Consider the following 16,265-nt stretch of genomic DNA (forward strand, 5'->3'; position numbering starts at 1 on the left):
GCGTCAACAACGCGTACTACCTCGGCGACCACGAGATCGCGGAGGGCTCCGTGGTCTTCGCAACGAGACTGGACGGAAACGACACGGCGGTGATCGCCGGAAACCACGGCGAGGTGAGGGTGGAGGTCACTTGGTCGTCTATCTAGGTCTAGTAGCACGTACGAGAAATCTTAACTTTGGTAATCGAGGATTTAGCACCAAGTTAGCACAACTTTTGTACAAGTTCCAGATACTTATTATTGTATCCAAGTTCCAAGACCAAAAGGTGCCAGATACGTCAAACTTTTGTACAAGTTCCTGACAGACTGAATTTTGTAAGATTGAGATAGCATGGCATGTAGCATGAGCTGAACGCACACACCTATAACCAGGCTGCCTTACCTTAGGTCATGCCTAAGCACCATGCTGATCTCTTGCCAGACCCCATGGCTCCACCTCTGGGCAGCAAGCTACCTACCGAGAAATCCTGGCAGACATTGTAAAAATCATTCACAGTTTCAAACCAAGTTCATGGGAGTTAATACACGGTGTTGCGTGGCAAGGTACGAAACGAACCGAACGCGAGCTTGACCCCCATTTTCCACTCCATACACACACAATGCAATGAAGTTCACATTTCTCTGTGGTAAATCTGAACGACGGAGGAACATGTCTGATCCTTCTCAAAGCTAACCCGATTCATGTACACGCACACGGATACATAGTAATTTCTTTATTCTGTTCCCCGCGGACCACTAGTTCTCTTCATCGACGATAATGGTTGCTCCTGCGCCTATCCCAAGTTCCACGAGCGAAGCCGTCTCTTCATCGAGCAGTTGGGGTAGCGGGCATCCCTGCAAAAACACAACCAATGCTTCAACAACAACAACAGCCTACTTCAAATACTGGCATATTCATAAGCCAATTCTCTGGGGACAGCTAAGCAGTGTTCTTTTCCGACGCTTATGCATGAGCAAAAGAACTCCAGAAGTTTGATCGTGAAGGAAGCAATGACGATACAAGAGATATTGCATACCTCTTCCTCGAGAAACAATCTCAGTTTGATTTCCTTCAGTTTAAAGAAGCTCTCGCACAAAGATTTCAGCTTTCCAACCTGTAGAGCACGAACTTCAGCGGTTAGGAGGATGAGTCACAGTGCTGCTGCAGCATCTAGTAACCAGCTTAAGAAGACAATAGCAGCAAACGTCGATTGGCACTAAGTGCCTCTTGCTTATCAGCAGGTCTAATCTACGTAATAATAATAATACCAAAAGGCACATCGGAAGAACAATCTGTAATCGCCGCAAGTAACACCGGGAAGTACCAAAGGGACCCAAGAGATATGGATAGAAGTGGTAACAAGTACTTACAGTAGTTGTAGAAGGCAGTTTCTTTGTCAGTGGTTGCTTCTCACCCATAGATGGCCCTACACATTTGAAGGTGATACCTGCATGCAGGGTACAACATCTTTGATTACTTATTAGCCCAGAAGCCATCTTCACTTATAAGCCATATCCTTATCCAATTCATGAGTTATGTTATAGTTCAAGATCATTACTTATAAGCCCAGATGACATCTTTTGTGGGCCTAAAGTCCTTGAAGTTTGCTTCTCATCTTCAATGCCATGTAAAGCCTTCAGTTCAGCAAACCTACATTAACAATTATGTACAGCATAAGCATAAGTATAATCAATTGATCCCCTTAAAAAAATAATCAATTAATTACTGGTGATCCACCAACTGGGTATCTATCAGAAGTAATCAATTTCACAAACAAAGCCAGGAAACATAAGTAACATGTCAGTAACAAGCTAACCATATAGTCCTAATTGACTAATAAGTTAAACATAATTTTCTTCAGTCACGTAATCTTACAGAAGTATTCTTATAGAGGATTGTACTCCTCTAGTTAGAGAGGTCATTGCCATAGAGTGATCTCGCAGCACCCTTTTGAGAAAGAATATGGGAACACCATTTGAACAAATGGAATTGCTATTTGAGCCAAAAGAATGCTCAAATCAATGGATTATCTCCTCGATGGATCCTTTGGTGCTAGGAAAAGGAGCAACTTTTTTACAAACATACCTAGGGTGTAGCTGTTTGATCACGTCTGGGTCGTCTGATTCTGCTTTTCCCATAACAAGACGAATGTATCTACAACATACATCACGTGTATCAGAATTTTGGTGCTAGGCAAGAAATATACTCCCTCCGCCCATAAAAGGATGTCAGTGGTTTGTCGAAATTCGGATGTAGCCACCGACATCCTTTAATGGACAGAGGTAGTATTTTTTTATACATGAAATTAATGAGGCTTCTCAGAACACCACCAGAAAGTTTATGGGGACAGAGCAAAACAAAAATATGGCCCAACCAATCGACCAGCTTGAAATGACTAGCCACCCATACAGTCTATATGACATGAAACATGTGATAATTTACAGGACCAAACGTTTTTCGCAGGAGAAGAGCAAAAGGGCACTAACCGTATTTCTGCTTCCCTCCGTTCACGCGCACTTACCTAGAATAATTGTAAAATATTAAGTGTGTGATTATTGCTACTTGTATGCTGAAGACACACCAAGAGAAACATCAATTACCTCACTACCATTTAGTATTTTAACATTTCCTAGCCGAGCAACAAGCACAAATCGAGGAGCACCACCCTTGGCCGGGTCAGCTATAGGATTATCAGAGATCCTGACGTCCTTCCAGAAAAACAGATTTCAGTATAGTCATATCGACCTATAATTATGCACCACGTAGCAAATTCAGAAAATAGTAAGGATATATCTGGAAACCAGCTTACCATTAAACTCGGAAAGAGGTTAAGTGAATCAACAGAAAGAAAGTCTTCTATTTCATTAGATCCTGCAGCATTTGAATGTCACCGTGAGCACGATATTTTTGTCCCTACCTGAATGGGGAAGACAGCAAAAGGCAAGCCATGAAAATACCTAACAAAAGGACTTGCAGTTTCTCGAAAGGAAGGACAGATACATCATCAAGAGGCCCTGATGATGGAAGATTAGACGGGTATCGCACATGCTTTATCTTGTTCTTGTTCAAATGGAGCTGTTCCAAGCTGTAGTTCACAGGTTCCAAATGAAATGCAGAAGTAGCACTAAATTAAGGACAAAAGCTTCAGTTTTTTTTTTATTTATACCTTCTTAAATAAGAAAGCTTCACCATTTCATCCCATGAAACAATGTGATTGTCTTCCAAATTTAAGAGTCGCACTGTATTAAAACCTTGAACAAATTTACCAGCCGGAGTCTGAAGAGGATGATAAAATAGATTTGGTTCTTAAACTGATGTTTGCTAATGCATACTTTGCAAAAGCAATGAAACTATGAACTGCAAACATAGGGAATGACAATCCAGCAAACAGAGCACTTCGGCATATGAGGTATATAAGGTGTTTTTCTCTTTCTTTGGATACAGATAAGATGAAGAACAGGAAGATCGAAATATAAGTCAAACACATAACAACTGAAATACGAAAATAAGTTCTAACCGTGATTATGTTCATGTTGTTCCATATTAGATGGAGTTCTTTGAGACATGCAAATGGGACTTTAAGCTTTCCAACCTGTTGCACATAAGTCAACATCAACTTCTCGTATGATTGATATCAACTGATAATACTTCAAGTGATTACCATGCAGCATAACACATACCAGTTCCCACGTTACACCGCAGTTGTTTAGAACCATAACACGGATATTCTTCAGAACTGGACTTTCTGCAATATCATTCTCCATCCTATTGTTTGTCAAATCGAGAACTTCCAGAGATGGCAGAGCTTGACAAAGAGAGAAGATATCCTGAGAAAAAGCTAAACTCTTTAGGCACATACCAGAGTAACATGGCATTAACATTGGCCCCAAGAAACCATAGGTAAAAGAAAATGATTGGTTATGGATCAGACAAGTTATTAAACATGTATTGCAAACTCAGTGAAGGTTCTAAAGGTGCTTTGAACTGATGTAACAACATATTGGGTGATGATGGCATGGGTTAACAATGAAAATGGACAGCATTAACACAAGGACTTACTCGCATTTCATTCTCTAAATTAGAGCATTAACACGTTTGTTATATATGAATTAATAAAATTTCCAAGCATATGAGTGGTGAAATTTCGCAGCACCACATGACACCATCAAATTCTTGCATTCCTTGCTCATGCTATAGTATGCTCTAATTTAGAGAATCAAATGGAATGAGAAAAGAAACAGGTATGGCATTTCTGTGCCTGTTTCAGCTTATTAAGTTGCAAGTCTTATGTCCATACTAAGTAAGAATTGCATGAATTTCCTAATTTGAAATTTGTGAAAGTGTACTTGCAAAAGAAAGGGTACGTACTTTCCACTTAGAAAACAGATTTCCAGTTAAATCAAGCTGTCTGAGATCTGGAACAAACAAAACAATTAGCAACACTCGTGAATACATGGGATTACTATAGACTTTCTGCTGATGCTTGACTAGCTCCAAAACTCAAATAAACTATTACTAAATCATCAATTCTGATGATATATAGTACTAACTGATGGAACATACGAAATGCAGACCGTTTTCAAACAGATCATGAATTAGTAATTTCAGTTAAGGAAGGTTTTGAGAACCAAAATAAGGGTCTTTGTTGAAACTGAGGACAATCGTGGGTGACCACATAGTTTTACGTTCTGTGAACAGAATAAGTCTATTCCATTATCTTCCATGCCAAAAGGCACTGAACAATGCGCTGCATATAGAATCTTCATGAACACTACTAGATACAGTATCCTGCCTCAAAAGATGATATGAGCATCAAAATGAAAGGAAAAAAAAAGTGGGAGAAATTAGTGTTGCAAAGTGAGCAAGTCAAAGAGATAAGGACTACAAAATCAGGACATACTTGGAACCAAACCCTGCAGTTCCTCCGGTGATCCGGTCGAGCTCACTCCCATGAAGGAAACAGACGCACACAACAGCTCATCGAAGTTCTTCAGCTTCTCCCGGACCTTGTTCGTCCCGACCAGTTCCACCGACACGCGCTTCTGGCTCGTCGAGAACACGTACATTTCATCTAGAACACAAAAATTTGTGTATAATATGGAGTGTCATTATCATGATATATTTCCAGACCTTTACTAAGAATGCGCGCGCGGGCACAAGGAAATCCAAGTGCCAAGCTTATTTCTACGCTGCCAGGCGAAAAGTTCTGTTTTTGGAAGCTGGATCGGGAGACGGACGCGCGTACGCACCTTGCTCCTCCTTGGTGAAGTCGTCGACGCGGTACCGGAGGCGGATGGCGTCGGGGAGCGCGATCCCGGGACTGAGCGCGGCGGCGCGCGCGAAGGAGGCTGAGCGTTCGGCCGCGGCGGCGAAGTAGCGGCGGCCGGCGAGCGAGCCGTCGTGGCGGCCACCGGCGCCGCCGTCCCAGTCCACGCCCACCCAGTCGCCGGCGTGGCCGTCGACGGGGCCCAGGTAGCGCACGGTCCCCGCGCGGCGCGGGTCGCCGGCCGCGTGCACGCGCTGGCCCAGCCGGAAGCCGGCTCCGGCGGCGGCCATGCGATGCGGAACTGAATCGGAAGCGAGGGAGAGTGGTGGGCCGACAGAAATGGAGTGGACCCACCCACGACTGATTTGAGTATTTTTCACGGCTAATGAAATCGTTTCATTCTCAACAAATTATTGATTCAAAATTCAAAATTTATAAACATAACCTTGTAAATGATATGAAATGAGTTTACCGATAATAAGAGCTAAATGGGATTTTTGTCCATCCTAGAGTCGTCAGAACAAAGATCCGTGTGTCTGCAACAGAACATACATGAGCTTGTAGGATATCAAAGCAGCATGTGCAACATTCAAAAAACATAGAAACACATTTGTTGCTGTTAATTAACCGCCCTGCCTTTATAATGTCGTGCCTCTACAAGCCATGGACGACCACGAACGGACCTGGAGGCGCATCACCGCCATGGCTCGTGCCTGCTATCCGGAAGATCCGGATGCAGCGCATCTCGACGCGTTGCGTCAGCTCGAGGGCATGGGAAAGGTGGCGGAAGAATCGACACGCATGGTTGTCGCCACGGCCCGGCGACCGGCGTCCTCGAGTCGCTCCATCGCCAACCTCCATCGCCGACCACCGCCGAAATCCAGGCAGCCAATGCCGAGCTCGCGGAGGTGAGGGCGCTGCTCCGGGAGTCGCGGGAAGCCCTCCGCGCCCTAGGCCCCCGGCCCGAGGGCGTCGTGTATCTCGGCGACGAGGAGGCCTTTGGGGTAGCGGACGAGCAGCGGGCACTGCTCACATCGTCCGAGACTGTCCTGCGGGACGCCGATCGTCGCTAGTGCCTGGCGGCGAAGGAGCAGGCCCGCTCCCAAGCGCTCGCCATGAGGCGGGTGTACGAAATGTCCACCGGGGTGGCCGATCCACCGTGCGGCACGCGAGGAGGTGGTGGCAGCGAGGCGGTGGGAGCAACCGCGGGTGGATCGGGAGAACTGGGAGCTAGAGGAGGCTGCCTCGGACATGGCCCGCTACAAGGCCGACCAGGAGGCTGTCAGGGCGGCGAAGGATGCGGCGGATTTAGCGGCGGCCGCAGCGGCCAGAGCCCGCTAGGACGAGGCTCTGGCCTAGGGGCAGGCACGGCGCCACGCGGGAGGCCTTCGCCGCCCATGTGGCGGCTCACCGTTGAAGGAGCTCCAATGGGGCCGGGCTGTCAAGGCAGGCCGATGGCCAGTAGGTCACGCGACTGCGAGTAAGCCATAGTAGGCCGCACGACGGTGAGTAGCCACGGCCATCATAGATTAGGTTAACTCGCCTAACCATCCTACAAAGAAGTTCCTTTTTGGCCAACAAATATTTATGAAATATAATTTGTTTAACCGAGTCACTGACCGGCGGGCCCGGATACCAGTCAATTGGACCCACGAGCTGTCCACACAACATCTGTGAAGACACCCAAATTTGGGCCGCGAATGCGTCCCCGCGGACATGTCGGTCGTTTTGTGTCGAGCCGCTGGGTGCAAACCTATTTTCTCGACCACTAGAGATGCCCTTAAAAACAATAAAAGAAAAATTGAACTCACTATACTTGGACAAATCAAAAGCTATTTCATGGTATGCAAATACCCACCAAATTATACGCTAAAGTACAGCCGGCAAGTCAACGCCATAATTATAACCAAGCTTAAGAAATCACGGTATTACAATGTGCAATCAAATCACATTAACATTGTACTCTCAGAAAATATAAAAGCTAAACAACTTCTAAAAAAAAGTTGATTAAAGCCTCGTAGGAGTAAAAGATTTATTAGCAAAAACAAAAAAGAAACGACTTTGCAGCAGCAGCCAGCGAACCTCCTCTTGATTCGCCGCTAAGCCATCCCAAGTCCCAACCCCCTCTGTCACGCGTCATCGGTCATGGCTTCATATAAACGGCACAAGAAACCGAGGAGACTTCCACCGATTGATTGATTCCCCCTCTTGCTTCCCTTCGTCCAAAGACGCCACCTTGATAATCCCGTGCGCTTCTTCCTCTTCTCCAAATCGATCGAGACCTAGCAGGAGCCATGGGCAGCGCCGAGTAGTAAGTCCCGCCGCCGCCGCTGCCGGCCACCGATCTTTCTTTCTTTTTCGCCTTGACTTTTTTTAGATGTTTCATACGGTGTCTGATGGGGAGATTTCGGTTCCTGTTCTTGCAGCGACTACCTCTTCAAGCTGCTCCTCATCGGGGACTCCTCCGTCGGCAAGTCCTGCCTCCTCCTCCGATTCGCCGTGAGAGAACCCTCCCTTCTCCAGATTTCTCTTCCTTCTCCGTCGGCAAAACCTCGTATCCTGCTTTCTCTGTGAGAGAATCTCAGCGCGATTGATTGATTGGCCTTTTTTCAGGACGACGCGTACGTGGACACGTACATCAGTACCATCGGCGTTGATTTCGTAAGTACTACAGGGTTGTTTTACAGATGGCCTGACCTGACCTGACCCCCTTTTGTTTCTATTCTTGGAGCCAGTACACCTCCATTAAGTAGCTGCTGCTGCTGCTGCAAAGTACAGGCTTCTGACTGAATGCTGTGTGTTGTTTCACGAATGTGTTGCAGAAAATCCGGACCGTCGAGCTCGATGGCAAGTCGGTGAAGCTGCAGATTGTGAGTCCTGCCAATTCGAATTCAGTTGTTTCTAATGCACACCGATGTTTGGGATTTAATGCTTGAATTCATGATTATTGGATAAATGATAATGGTGGGTGGGGATTGGTGGGACTATCCTAGATCTTGGAGTTAGGCTACAATGGGTTGTTTGATCCTGATATCAGTAGGTAGCGGGTCTGCTAATTAGGGGTTCCTGGTTTGTGTACTTGATACATTGTGCCGACAAAACTCAGGCACTGCTTGGTGTTTTCTTTTATTAGGCCATCCTAGGCCCACTCCCTGTGTTAAAATTTCCAAAGGTCGATCCAGGGAAGTGGGGATCATCGCGGTGTTGTATTTCTGTACAAATGCAGTGCCTGCTCGCCCCAAAATATACACCAGCCAAAGTTCTAAAAGCCCTTAACCTAATTTTAGGAACTAGCTGTCCAGCTGCTTTAGCTTTTCGTACAGGAATCACTTTACTTTATTGTAAATGCAGCCTTCATAATCGACCTGTGCGCAGTAATCTACATCACCTAATCTTAGATTTGGCCAGTGTACCCCCCAAGTGGCAAATTACCTATGTCGAGGAAAAGTAGATAATTAATGTATCACTTAGGCTGCACATGCTTGCCAAGAAACCATAATTGTGCACAGTGGGAGTCGTGTTTCTGATAATTTTTTAATTTGTTAGTTGAGAATTGATGTGCTAGGTCAGCATACTTAGCCAAATCTATCTGTGTCCATTCAATCCTCTGGTTGCTGTAATGATGTTGTCTTCCTTCCTTGTTCAGTGGGACACAGCAGGCCAGGAGAGGTTCAGGACAATAACAAGCAGCTACTATCGAGGAGCCCATGGAATTATTGTAAGCCCGCATGAACACCCATAATACTGTTTATGTGCCAGTCTGGTCACACTTGCGGCCATTTCTGTTACTCTGTTAGTACTGTTTTACTCCGCCAATGTGATACATTACTTCAGGATCGGTTTATTGTGTACCTTTACACTATTGTTGCTATTGAACTGAACTTTTTCATTCCCTGTTTCATATTATGTACTACGCTATACATTCAGGAATCAGGATCTAGAATCCCATAAAATTTTCACGGGGTTAATATTTGTCTGGACATTTTCAGATCGTATATGACGTGACAGATAGGGAAAGCTTCAACAATGTCAAGCAGTGGTTGAGTGAGATTGATAGGTATGCCAGTGACAGTGTGTGCAAGCTTCTAGTTGGGAACAAATGTGATTTGGTTGATAGTAAAGTCGTTGACACAGAGGAGGCCAAGGTAAATGAATACCTTCTCTCTTTTTCTTTTATTTTCCTAGACTATTTTTGGCCATAGTGCAGAGAACAATAGATACCTAGCTGGGAACAAATTAAAGGTACAAACATATCTATTTAAGGAACAATAGATAACTAGTTGACACAAAAGAAACCACTATTGACCTGTTTCATTCTTGATAAATCTACATGCTTCTTTGTTCTTGGTACTCATCTTCCTAACACGGCTTTGCTATTCAGGACAATTTTGCCAAATATGGAAATCAAGTGACTAAACTATATATGATCAATTGCAGGCTTTCGCAGAATCGTTGGGAATGACTTTTCTTGAGACAAGTGCAAAGGAATCCATCAATGTGGAGACAGCTTTCTTAACAATGTCATCAGAAATCAAGAAAAGGTAAACCAAGAAATGTGCATTTTAAGGGGGGATTTAAAATTCCCAGATTCTCTTCTGTATTTGGTGCTGAAAGATCAACAAATTTGCTGTAAGCTTGTGGAAAAAGAATATCTGGGAATTCTGTCAATAGATTTGTTTTTACTGTTCTTAAAAAAATATGACAATGCAGCGCTCTTTTTTTTTGAAGCTTTAACAGTAGGAAAGGCTCCTACTGCTTTTAAAGTAATAACCCTCTTGGGGTAAAGATTTACATCATTTACATATTACATCTGGTCATGTTTTGACCAAAGGAAAGGTGGCATGGAAATAAGGCGTAGCTACTGTCTTATAAACTATCAGAGAGCCAGGAGAGAGCAGTAAAATCTAGTTTTTCCAGAAGAAGAAAAATGCTCATGTTTTTTATAGTCTTTTACGCAAGCAAGAGCAATGATGAACAATCTCTCAAATATTTCCTATGGAGGTTCGACAACCTTCAGTTCTTTGAGAGCGATTTCTCTTTTCTAGGTTAATAGTAATTCTGAGGGCTAAATCATACAGTTGCCTGCATCATGGTTTACTTTCGCCGCCTCTTAAATCTCACCATGTGTGCATGCTTCCTATGTGGTGTGGTATTGCCTTCTGTTTGAGTGAATGATCTAACTGACTAGCGAATCTACTTGCCTGCAGGACGGCGAGCCAACCTGCTGCGGCGGAGAGGAAATCAACTGTCCCCTTGGGGCAGCCAATACAGCAGCAGCAGAGCAGCTGCTGCTCCTCATAACCTCACCAAGATCGGTTCCTACATCTCATGGTATCTTAGTTGAGCGGTTCAAAGCTGGAAGATTCATCATCAAAGTCTAGAGTGAACTGGATATACTGAATTACAAAGATTGTATACACAGTTTGGGTTACTAAATGTTAATTAATGGCACAGTTTGAGTTTGTTATGCAAATCTCATTGGTCATTAGTTCATGAATGTATTAGGTGCATTTGATGGATCTGTAAGTAACAAAAGTTGCAGGAAGTCTGGTTGATTCAAGCTTGTCATGTTGTTAATTATCTGGAGTTTCTTTTCTTGCACTTCTTGAAGTTTGATAGCTGACTTGTAACTCTCAAAATGATTAATCTTTTAAGTAACAGAAATTGCATGAGAACTGGTTGATTCAAGCTTGTCAAATAACATGTCATCTTTCAAAAGAAAAAAAAGATCATATTGTTGATAATCAGCTGCCCCAAGGGGATGGTTTATTTCAAATAACATGAGATTTGGAAGCTTGAGAGCTTGACTGATGGTACTCTCAAATGAAAAAGAGGGGAGGAACGTATCTGTACACATATAAACCAATGAACTTGATATCATATATTGTAACTGAATATGTGAGTTTCAGGTTCTAACAAAGGTAGGATATATCTGACAAAATGAATCAACAAAAGCTTTAAACTCAAAAAAACAATCATCACACAACATGCACAAATGGCATCGAAAAAAGTACATCATCCATACTAAGCTGAGCAGCATTGCTTCTTCTCGGCACCGGTGTCGGTGGCGGCCACATCGATGGTCTTACCCTCCTTGACTCCTGCCCTGTCATCCTCCGCTGAGGCCACCGCCTTCTTGCTGATGGTGTGGTATATGTCGCCGAGGATCAGCTGGAACGCCTCCTCAACGTTCATGGCCTCGAGCGCGGACGTCTCGATGTAGGACAGGCCCTCAGCCTCCGCGTAGCTCTGGGCATCATCCGTGGTGACGGCCCGGAGGTGCTTCAGGTCGGTCTTGTTGCCGACAAGCATGATTCTGATGTTCGCGTCAGCATGGTCGCGCAGCTCCTTGAGCCACCGGCTGATGTTCTCAAAGGTCGTGGGTTTGGTCACGTCATAGACCAAGACCGCCCCGAGGGCTCCACGGTAGTAGGCACTCGTGATCGCCCTGTATCGCTCCTGCCCCGCCGTATCCCAGATCTGCGCCTTGATTATCTTGCCCTCCACCTACAACAGATCAAAGTAAGAGCAGATCAGGTTCGGTTTCACTATAATATGCCTCATGAGAAATTATGCATCTGGGAAAGATAGCTACCCAAGGATATGTTAACAGTGCAATGGCAAACTTCCCATTTAACCATCACAAGCAAAGTCCCTAGTAATCTGATGAGCAGGCATCTAGTCATCCAAATCCAATCCAGCAAGCATGTGGATCGGTATGACTGATCATACATGTGGCCATGGTTTTAAAGGCGTCTTAGAGCGGTTTGGGGGCGCTCTGGCGCCTAAGCGGCACCTAGGCGGGCGCTTTAGACGGTCGATTTTTCAAGGCGGAGGGGAGGTGCCTTGACGCCTTAGGGATGCCTTGAAAACCATGCATGTGGCACGGTTTATTTCCATCCGAAAAGCACCTGAATTATTCGGATTTTGTGACCACGGAAGCACGCTCACAATGTGCTACTTGAGCAAAAAGAAAGGAAAACCACTCAAAGCCAGAATCCTGAGACACTGTGAATCTATGCAAATATGGTGTTCTCCCTGTTTGTGTCGTGTGCACAGGTACTACATGCATGACTAGAAAATTTGTTGGTTGAGCCATGGCAAGTCCATTTTAACATAGCTAGTCGCAGCACAAAGCTAGGTTATATAGCTTGAGAGGAGATTGATTGGAACAAATTAAAATATAGTGAGATGTTGGAGGGAACTGATATAGTAGTGTCTTTTATACCCTAGCAAACTACTCGCCCTATCGCATCAATATGACCGACATGAGGAACAGCCTGGCGCTTAAACTTCTTCCAATTCCTGGCGAGTTCAACAACAGTAGCGTCACAGCAATTTAAATAGCTAGCACAATAATTTGTAAGTAGCTAGTGTGGAGGTGGGTGCTTAATTGGAAGAAAAAATGTCCAGTAGATGGGGCATTCCACAAGGGCAGCGCCCAGTCTTTGGCTTATAGCACGACTGATCATACATGTCCCATGGTTGATTTCTGGCCGAAAAGCACCTGGCCAGATTACAAAGAGCCTGGTCATAGCTCAAAGATGAAAATAAGTTTCTGTTGGAGTGCATGATTTTGGAGTTAAATCATGTGATAGATTTTTTGATACTAGACTAGTAGTAACAATGTGCAAAAGAAACATGACATAATCATTTCTTTCAACACATACAGTCTTTCTAGACAAACATTTTTATTCAACACAAGATGCTACTCTTATCTTGGTTACGAGTCTTATATCATTGTTCGAAGATTCCTAGCACTCTTATCTCGTTCCGAAAGAACCAGATTAACTTCTAAACTTTGTTGTACAACAATGAATTTTCTTCTATAACAAATTGCAGGGATCTTGGATGGCAATGGAGATATACTCGTTTCTGTGGGGAGGATAGTTGTTCTTTCAGTTCTTGCACTTCTCCTCTACCCATTTCTGTGGGTTTAGACTTTGGAGTGTGATAGAAACATTGTGGTTTAGCAGTGCAAAAGGGGCTGTGTAAGTTATTTATTGGCTTACTGCGGGTGCAAATATTGCTATCGCCATATATGGGGACTAACCATATATTGTACTGTGAAAGTACTGCTTGTCCATGATTACAACTATACAATAGAAAAAACAAAGCATCCTGTCGATGTTTAGCTCTAGGAATGTTCAAACCAAACAAAATCTAGTGATGCAGCATATGCTATTCCAGAGTAGCCCGAGCTCCTGGCGTTTGCTCCAAAAAGAATATGCTATTCCAGATAATATGGGTCAATTTGGCCTGCTTGTGTTATTCCAAACAAAATCTAGTGATGCAGCCCGAAACTGTAAAAATAGCAGACCAGGTTGAAACTTAAACTGTTGCAGGTTGAAACTGTTTTTTTTTTCCAAAAAGGAGGATACCCCTCCGGCATCGGCATCAATTTGATGCATACAGCCTTTATTAATAAAAGCGAGGACTGCCACTAACCCTACGGTACAAGGCAAGAACATGCAAGAGAGAAAGTCAGGCTACGATCACGCTGCACCTCTAGATTACACATTGATGGGTGTGAAAATCTGCCTATGGACATATTAGACACAATTTGATAGAGCCACTTGCTATGGTATCGACTGTGACACTCCCTGAAGCAATTTAAGCCTAAACTAGCACTAGTTAGTGGCTTTAGTGGTTGGAGGATGTGGCCTATCAGAATTCAGAAGCAAGCGCATTTGAATCGGCCGAGCAAGCTGCACGCAGCTGGCATCTAGTCCCCCCAAATCCAATCCAACAAGCACGCAGAACGGCGTGAGTGACCGGTCATACATGCCACACGGCTGACTTTTCTGTGTGTGAAGGGCACCCGAGTGGCCGGATTATTGGGGTATCAGCAAGAAAGTCAGCAAATTTTCTTTACCTACTATACTTGCTTTGCGCCACTGTAACGTAGCCTTTTGTCCTGCTAGGCTCATTTAAGATCAGAAAGCAATAGCAGCAACAGCAATCGAAACAGCTGGTACTATTGATTGGTAAGTAGCGAGTGGTGATCTGTGTGGTTGTCCGATTGGAAGCTTACAGCCTGAAACTGTCACTGCCTATGTAGCAAGCAAGCAAGCAAGCAATAGAAGTGGAATCGAACAAGGTGGTGTAGAGATCTAGGTAGCAAGATGGATGGCTGGGCATAGTGGAGATTAAGCAGCTGATCGCTTGAACAATACTGTACAAAGTTTTTCTTTTTTGAGATGGTAATACTGTAACTAAGTGGATACAGCTAGGCAGCATCTGCGAATCTGATCTGCGTCCGCACGCCATTGATCTACTACCTGCTTGCTAGCCAGCAGAAAATTGGATCTGAAGAGCGATGGAGGAATCCGCGGATCCGAAGAGCGGATCTAGCAAGCGACTGATCCCGAGGGGACGGAAGGGATCGGAGGGGAATGGATTGGGAGGTGGGTGTGGTGTAAGTAAGTAAGTAAGCAAGCAAGCAGCGTTTGCACGTACATGGAGTGTCCGTGTGGCGAACTCGACGCCGATGGTGGACTTGGACTCGAGGCAGAACTCGTTGCGGGTGAAGCGGGAGAGCAGGTTGGACTTGCCGACGCCCGAGTCGCCGATCAGCACCACCTTGAACAGGTAGTCGTACTCCTCCTCCCCGCGCCCGCCGCCGCGACCGCCGCCCGCCATTGCTCCGCTTTCTTGCTCTTCCTCCGAGCTTCTTCTCCGAGCTAATCAGTCGCCTCCGGTTGCTGGGTGTTGTGTCTGTCTCCCCGTGCGTTCCCACGCGTGCGTAGGCTTTACTCTACTGACTGTACTGTAGTATACTGTACTGGCTCAAGTTGAGTAGATCTCTCTGCTCAGCTGCCTGGCCGTGCCCTGTACCCTCGCTGGCTGAGACTCGGGCCGGGCCTGAAAAGCCCAACGTGCAAAATCAGGCCCGAGCCTAGCTGGCTCTGATTTTTATTTTATTTTAGGACATCTAGGCCTGAGCCCGGCCCAAAGTGACAAAAACCACACATGGCCACGCAATCTAGCTGAACTAGGTATGGAGAGCCGCCGGAAGACACCAGCACGACGGCAACGGCGAGCGCCGCGACTGCCCGGTCCACGTCCCTGGAAAGGAAGTCAGAGCCGAAGGAAACGGCTAGGCCTTTCAAGCTTCGTGGGGAGAGGCTGGTCGCAGGAAGCAAGCCAGCGGCACTCGTGCACCGACGGAACCCGAGGACGTCGGCCCAACCAGTAGCCCAAGCATCGCCGAAAGTCTCCCAACACTCCGAAAAAAAAGCCTATAGGGAGGTCGCGACGGCCAAAGACGTTGCCATCATCGAAACCGGCGCGATATCTTTGTATCTTTTTTTTCTTTATTGTTATTTCTAACTCATATTTATGAGATAATAAAATATCGCAAAAGCTATACCAAAAATTGGTTCACGTAGAATAATAAAAGGGGTTATTCATGTTCAACCTAGTTCAGTTTCAACAGTACCATCATAACTGTTACAAACCCACAGGGTCGCCTGCAGGAGCCAGCCGCGGCGGCCCTCCAAAAACAAGGGGGTTCCGGGTTAAGCCAAACCTCCGCATAAACAACTGGATTTTCTACCAACAAGCCTCGCCCAAGCGGCATAGTGAGCGAAGATTCAAGGGGCCGCCGAGGATTTTGGTTAATCTTTACATGGTCTCTAAGAACCGGTTTGTGTAGTCCATTTGTAGTTTCCATCCACTTTCCACAATCATCACAACTTAGCACAAAACGTTGGATCTAATTTACCGTTGTCACTCATCTCCCCGCCATGTGGAAAAATTCAAACGAAATGAAATTTTACCTTGGAATTGATGCGGACAACAACAAGTTCTTTGGTTTTACTGTAATAACGTTGCGGTCCACCCGCAGCTGCGCGAAGAACTCAGTTTCGTCGACGACGTCTTGAGGGGAGTTCTCGCGCCACGCTGCCATGACATGCTCGTCCGCCTCGATGATAGCGAGCGGCGCTAGCGCAGCCTCTCCTCATCAGTGACAAGGTGCGGTGGGAGTACCCACATCTCCGCTTGGGGGTCGAAGCTC

General features: G+C 45.4%; 3 protein-coding genes across 3 annotated transcripts; 1 reads left to right on the plus strand and 2 right to left on the minus strand.

Moving 5' to 3' along the window:
* Positions 1-709: 709 nt before the first annotated feature.
* On the minus strand, positions 710-5,311 carry LOC124707976 (tubulin-folding cofactor E-like). Its single transcript, XM_047239665.1, has 15 exons — positions 5,229-5,311; positions 4,880-5,050; positions 4,348-4,394; positions 3,660-3,806; positions 3,497-3,571; positions 3,146-3,255; positions 2,937-3,064; positions 2,789-2,850; positions 2,580-2,687; positions 2,466-2,500; positions 2,065-2,133; positions 1,538-1,629; positions 1,350-1,426; positions 1,016-1,093; positions 710-833 (listed from the first exon to the last, which is right to left on the minus strand). The coding sequence occupies exons 2-15, from the start codon at positions 5,043-5,045 to the stop codon at positions 735-737; spliced, it is 1,293 nt and encodes a 430-aa protein (XP_047095621.1). The 5' UTR covers positions 5,046-5,050; positions 5,229-5,311; the 3' UTR covers positions 710-734.
* Positions 5,312-7,511: 2,200 nt separating this feature from the next.
* On the plus strand, positions 7,512-10,580 carry LOC124707978 (ras-related protein RABD2c-like). Its single transcript, XM_047239667.1, has 8 exons — positions 7,512-7,556; positions 7,672-7,744; positions 7,859-7,906; positions 8,068-8,115; positions 8,892-8,963; positions 9,235-9,390; positions 9,683-9,786; positions 10,453-10,580. Exons 1-8 carry the CDS (start codon positions 7,540-7,542, stop codon positions 10,544-10,546), a joined length of 612 nt encoding a protein of 203 aa, XP_047095623.1. The 5' UTR covers positions 7,512-7,539; the 3' UTR covers positions 10,547-10,580.
* A 523-nt stretch (positions 10,581-11,103) lies between these two features.
* On the minus strand, positions 11,104-14,919 carry LOC124707977 (ras-related protein RABA2a-like). The gene is made up of 2 exons (XM_047239666.1): positions 14,705-14,919; positions 11,104-11,752 (listed from the first exon to the last, which is right to left on the minus strand). Exons 1-2 carry the CDS (start codon positions 14,885-14,887, stop codon positions 11,270-11,272), a joined length of 666 nt encoding a protein of 221 aa, XP_047095622.1. The 5' UTR covers positions 14,888-14,919; the 3' UTR covers positions 11,104-11,269.
* Between the last annotated feature and the right edge of the window lie 1,346 nt (positions 14,920-16,265).

Source organism: Lolium rigidum, chromosome 4, assembly GCF_022539505.1.
Source record: "Lolium rigidum isolate FL_2022 chromosome 4, APGP_CSIRO_Lrig_0.1, whole genome shotgun sequence".
Classification (NCBI taxonomy): Eukaryota; Viridiplantae; Streptophyta; class Magnoliopsida; order Poales; family Poaceae; genus Lolium; species Lolium rigidum.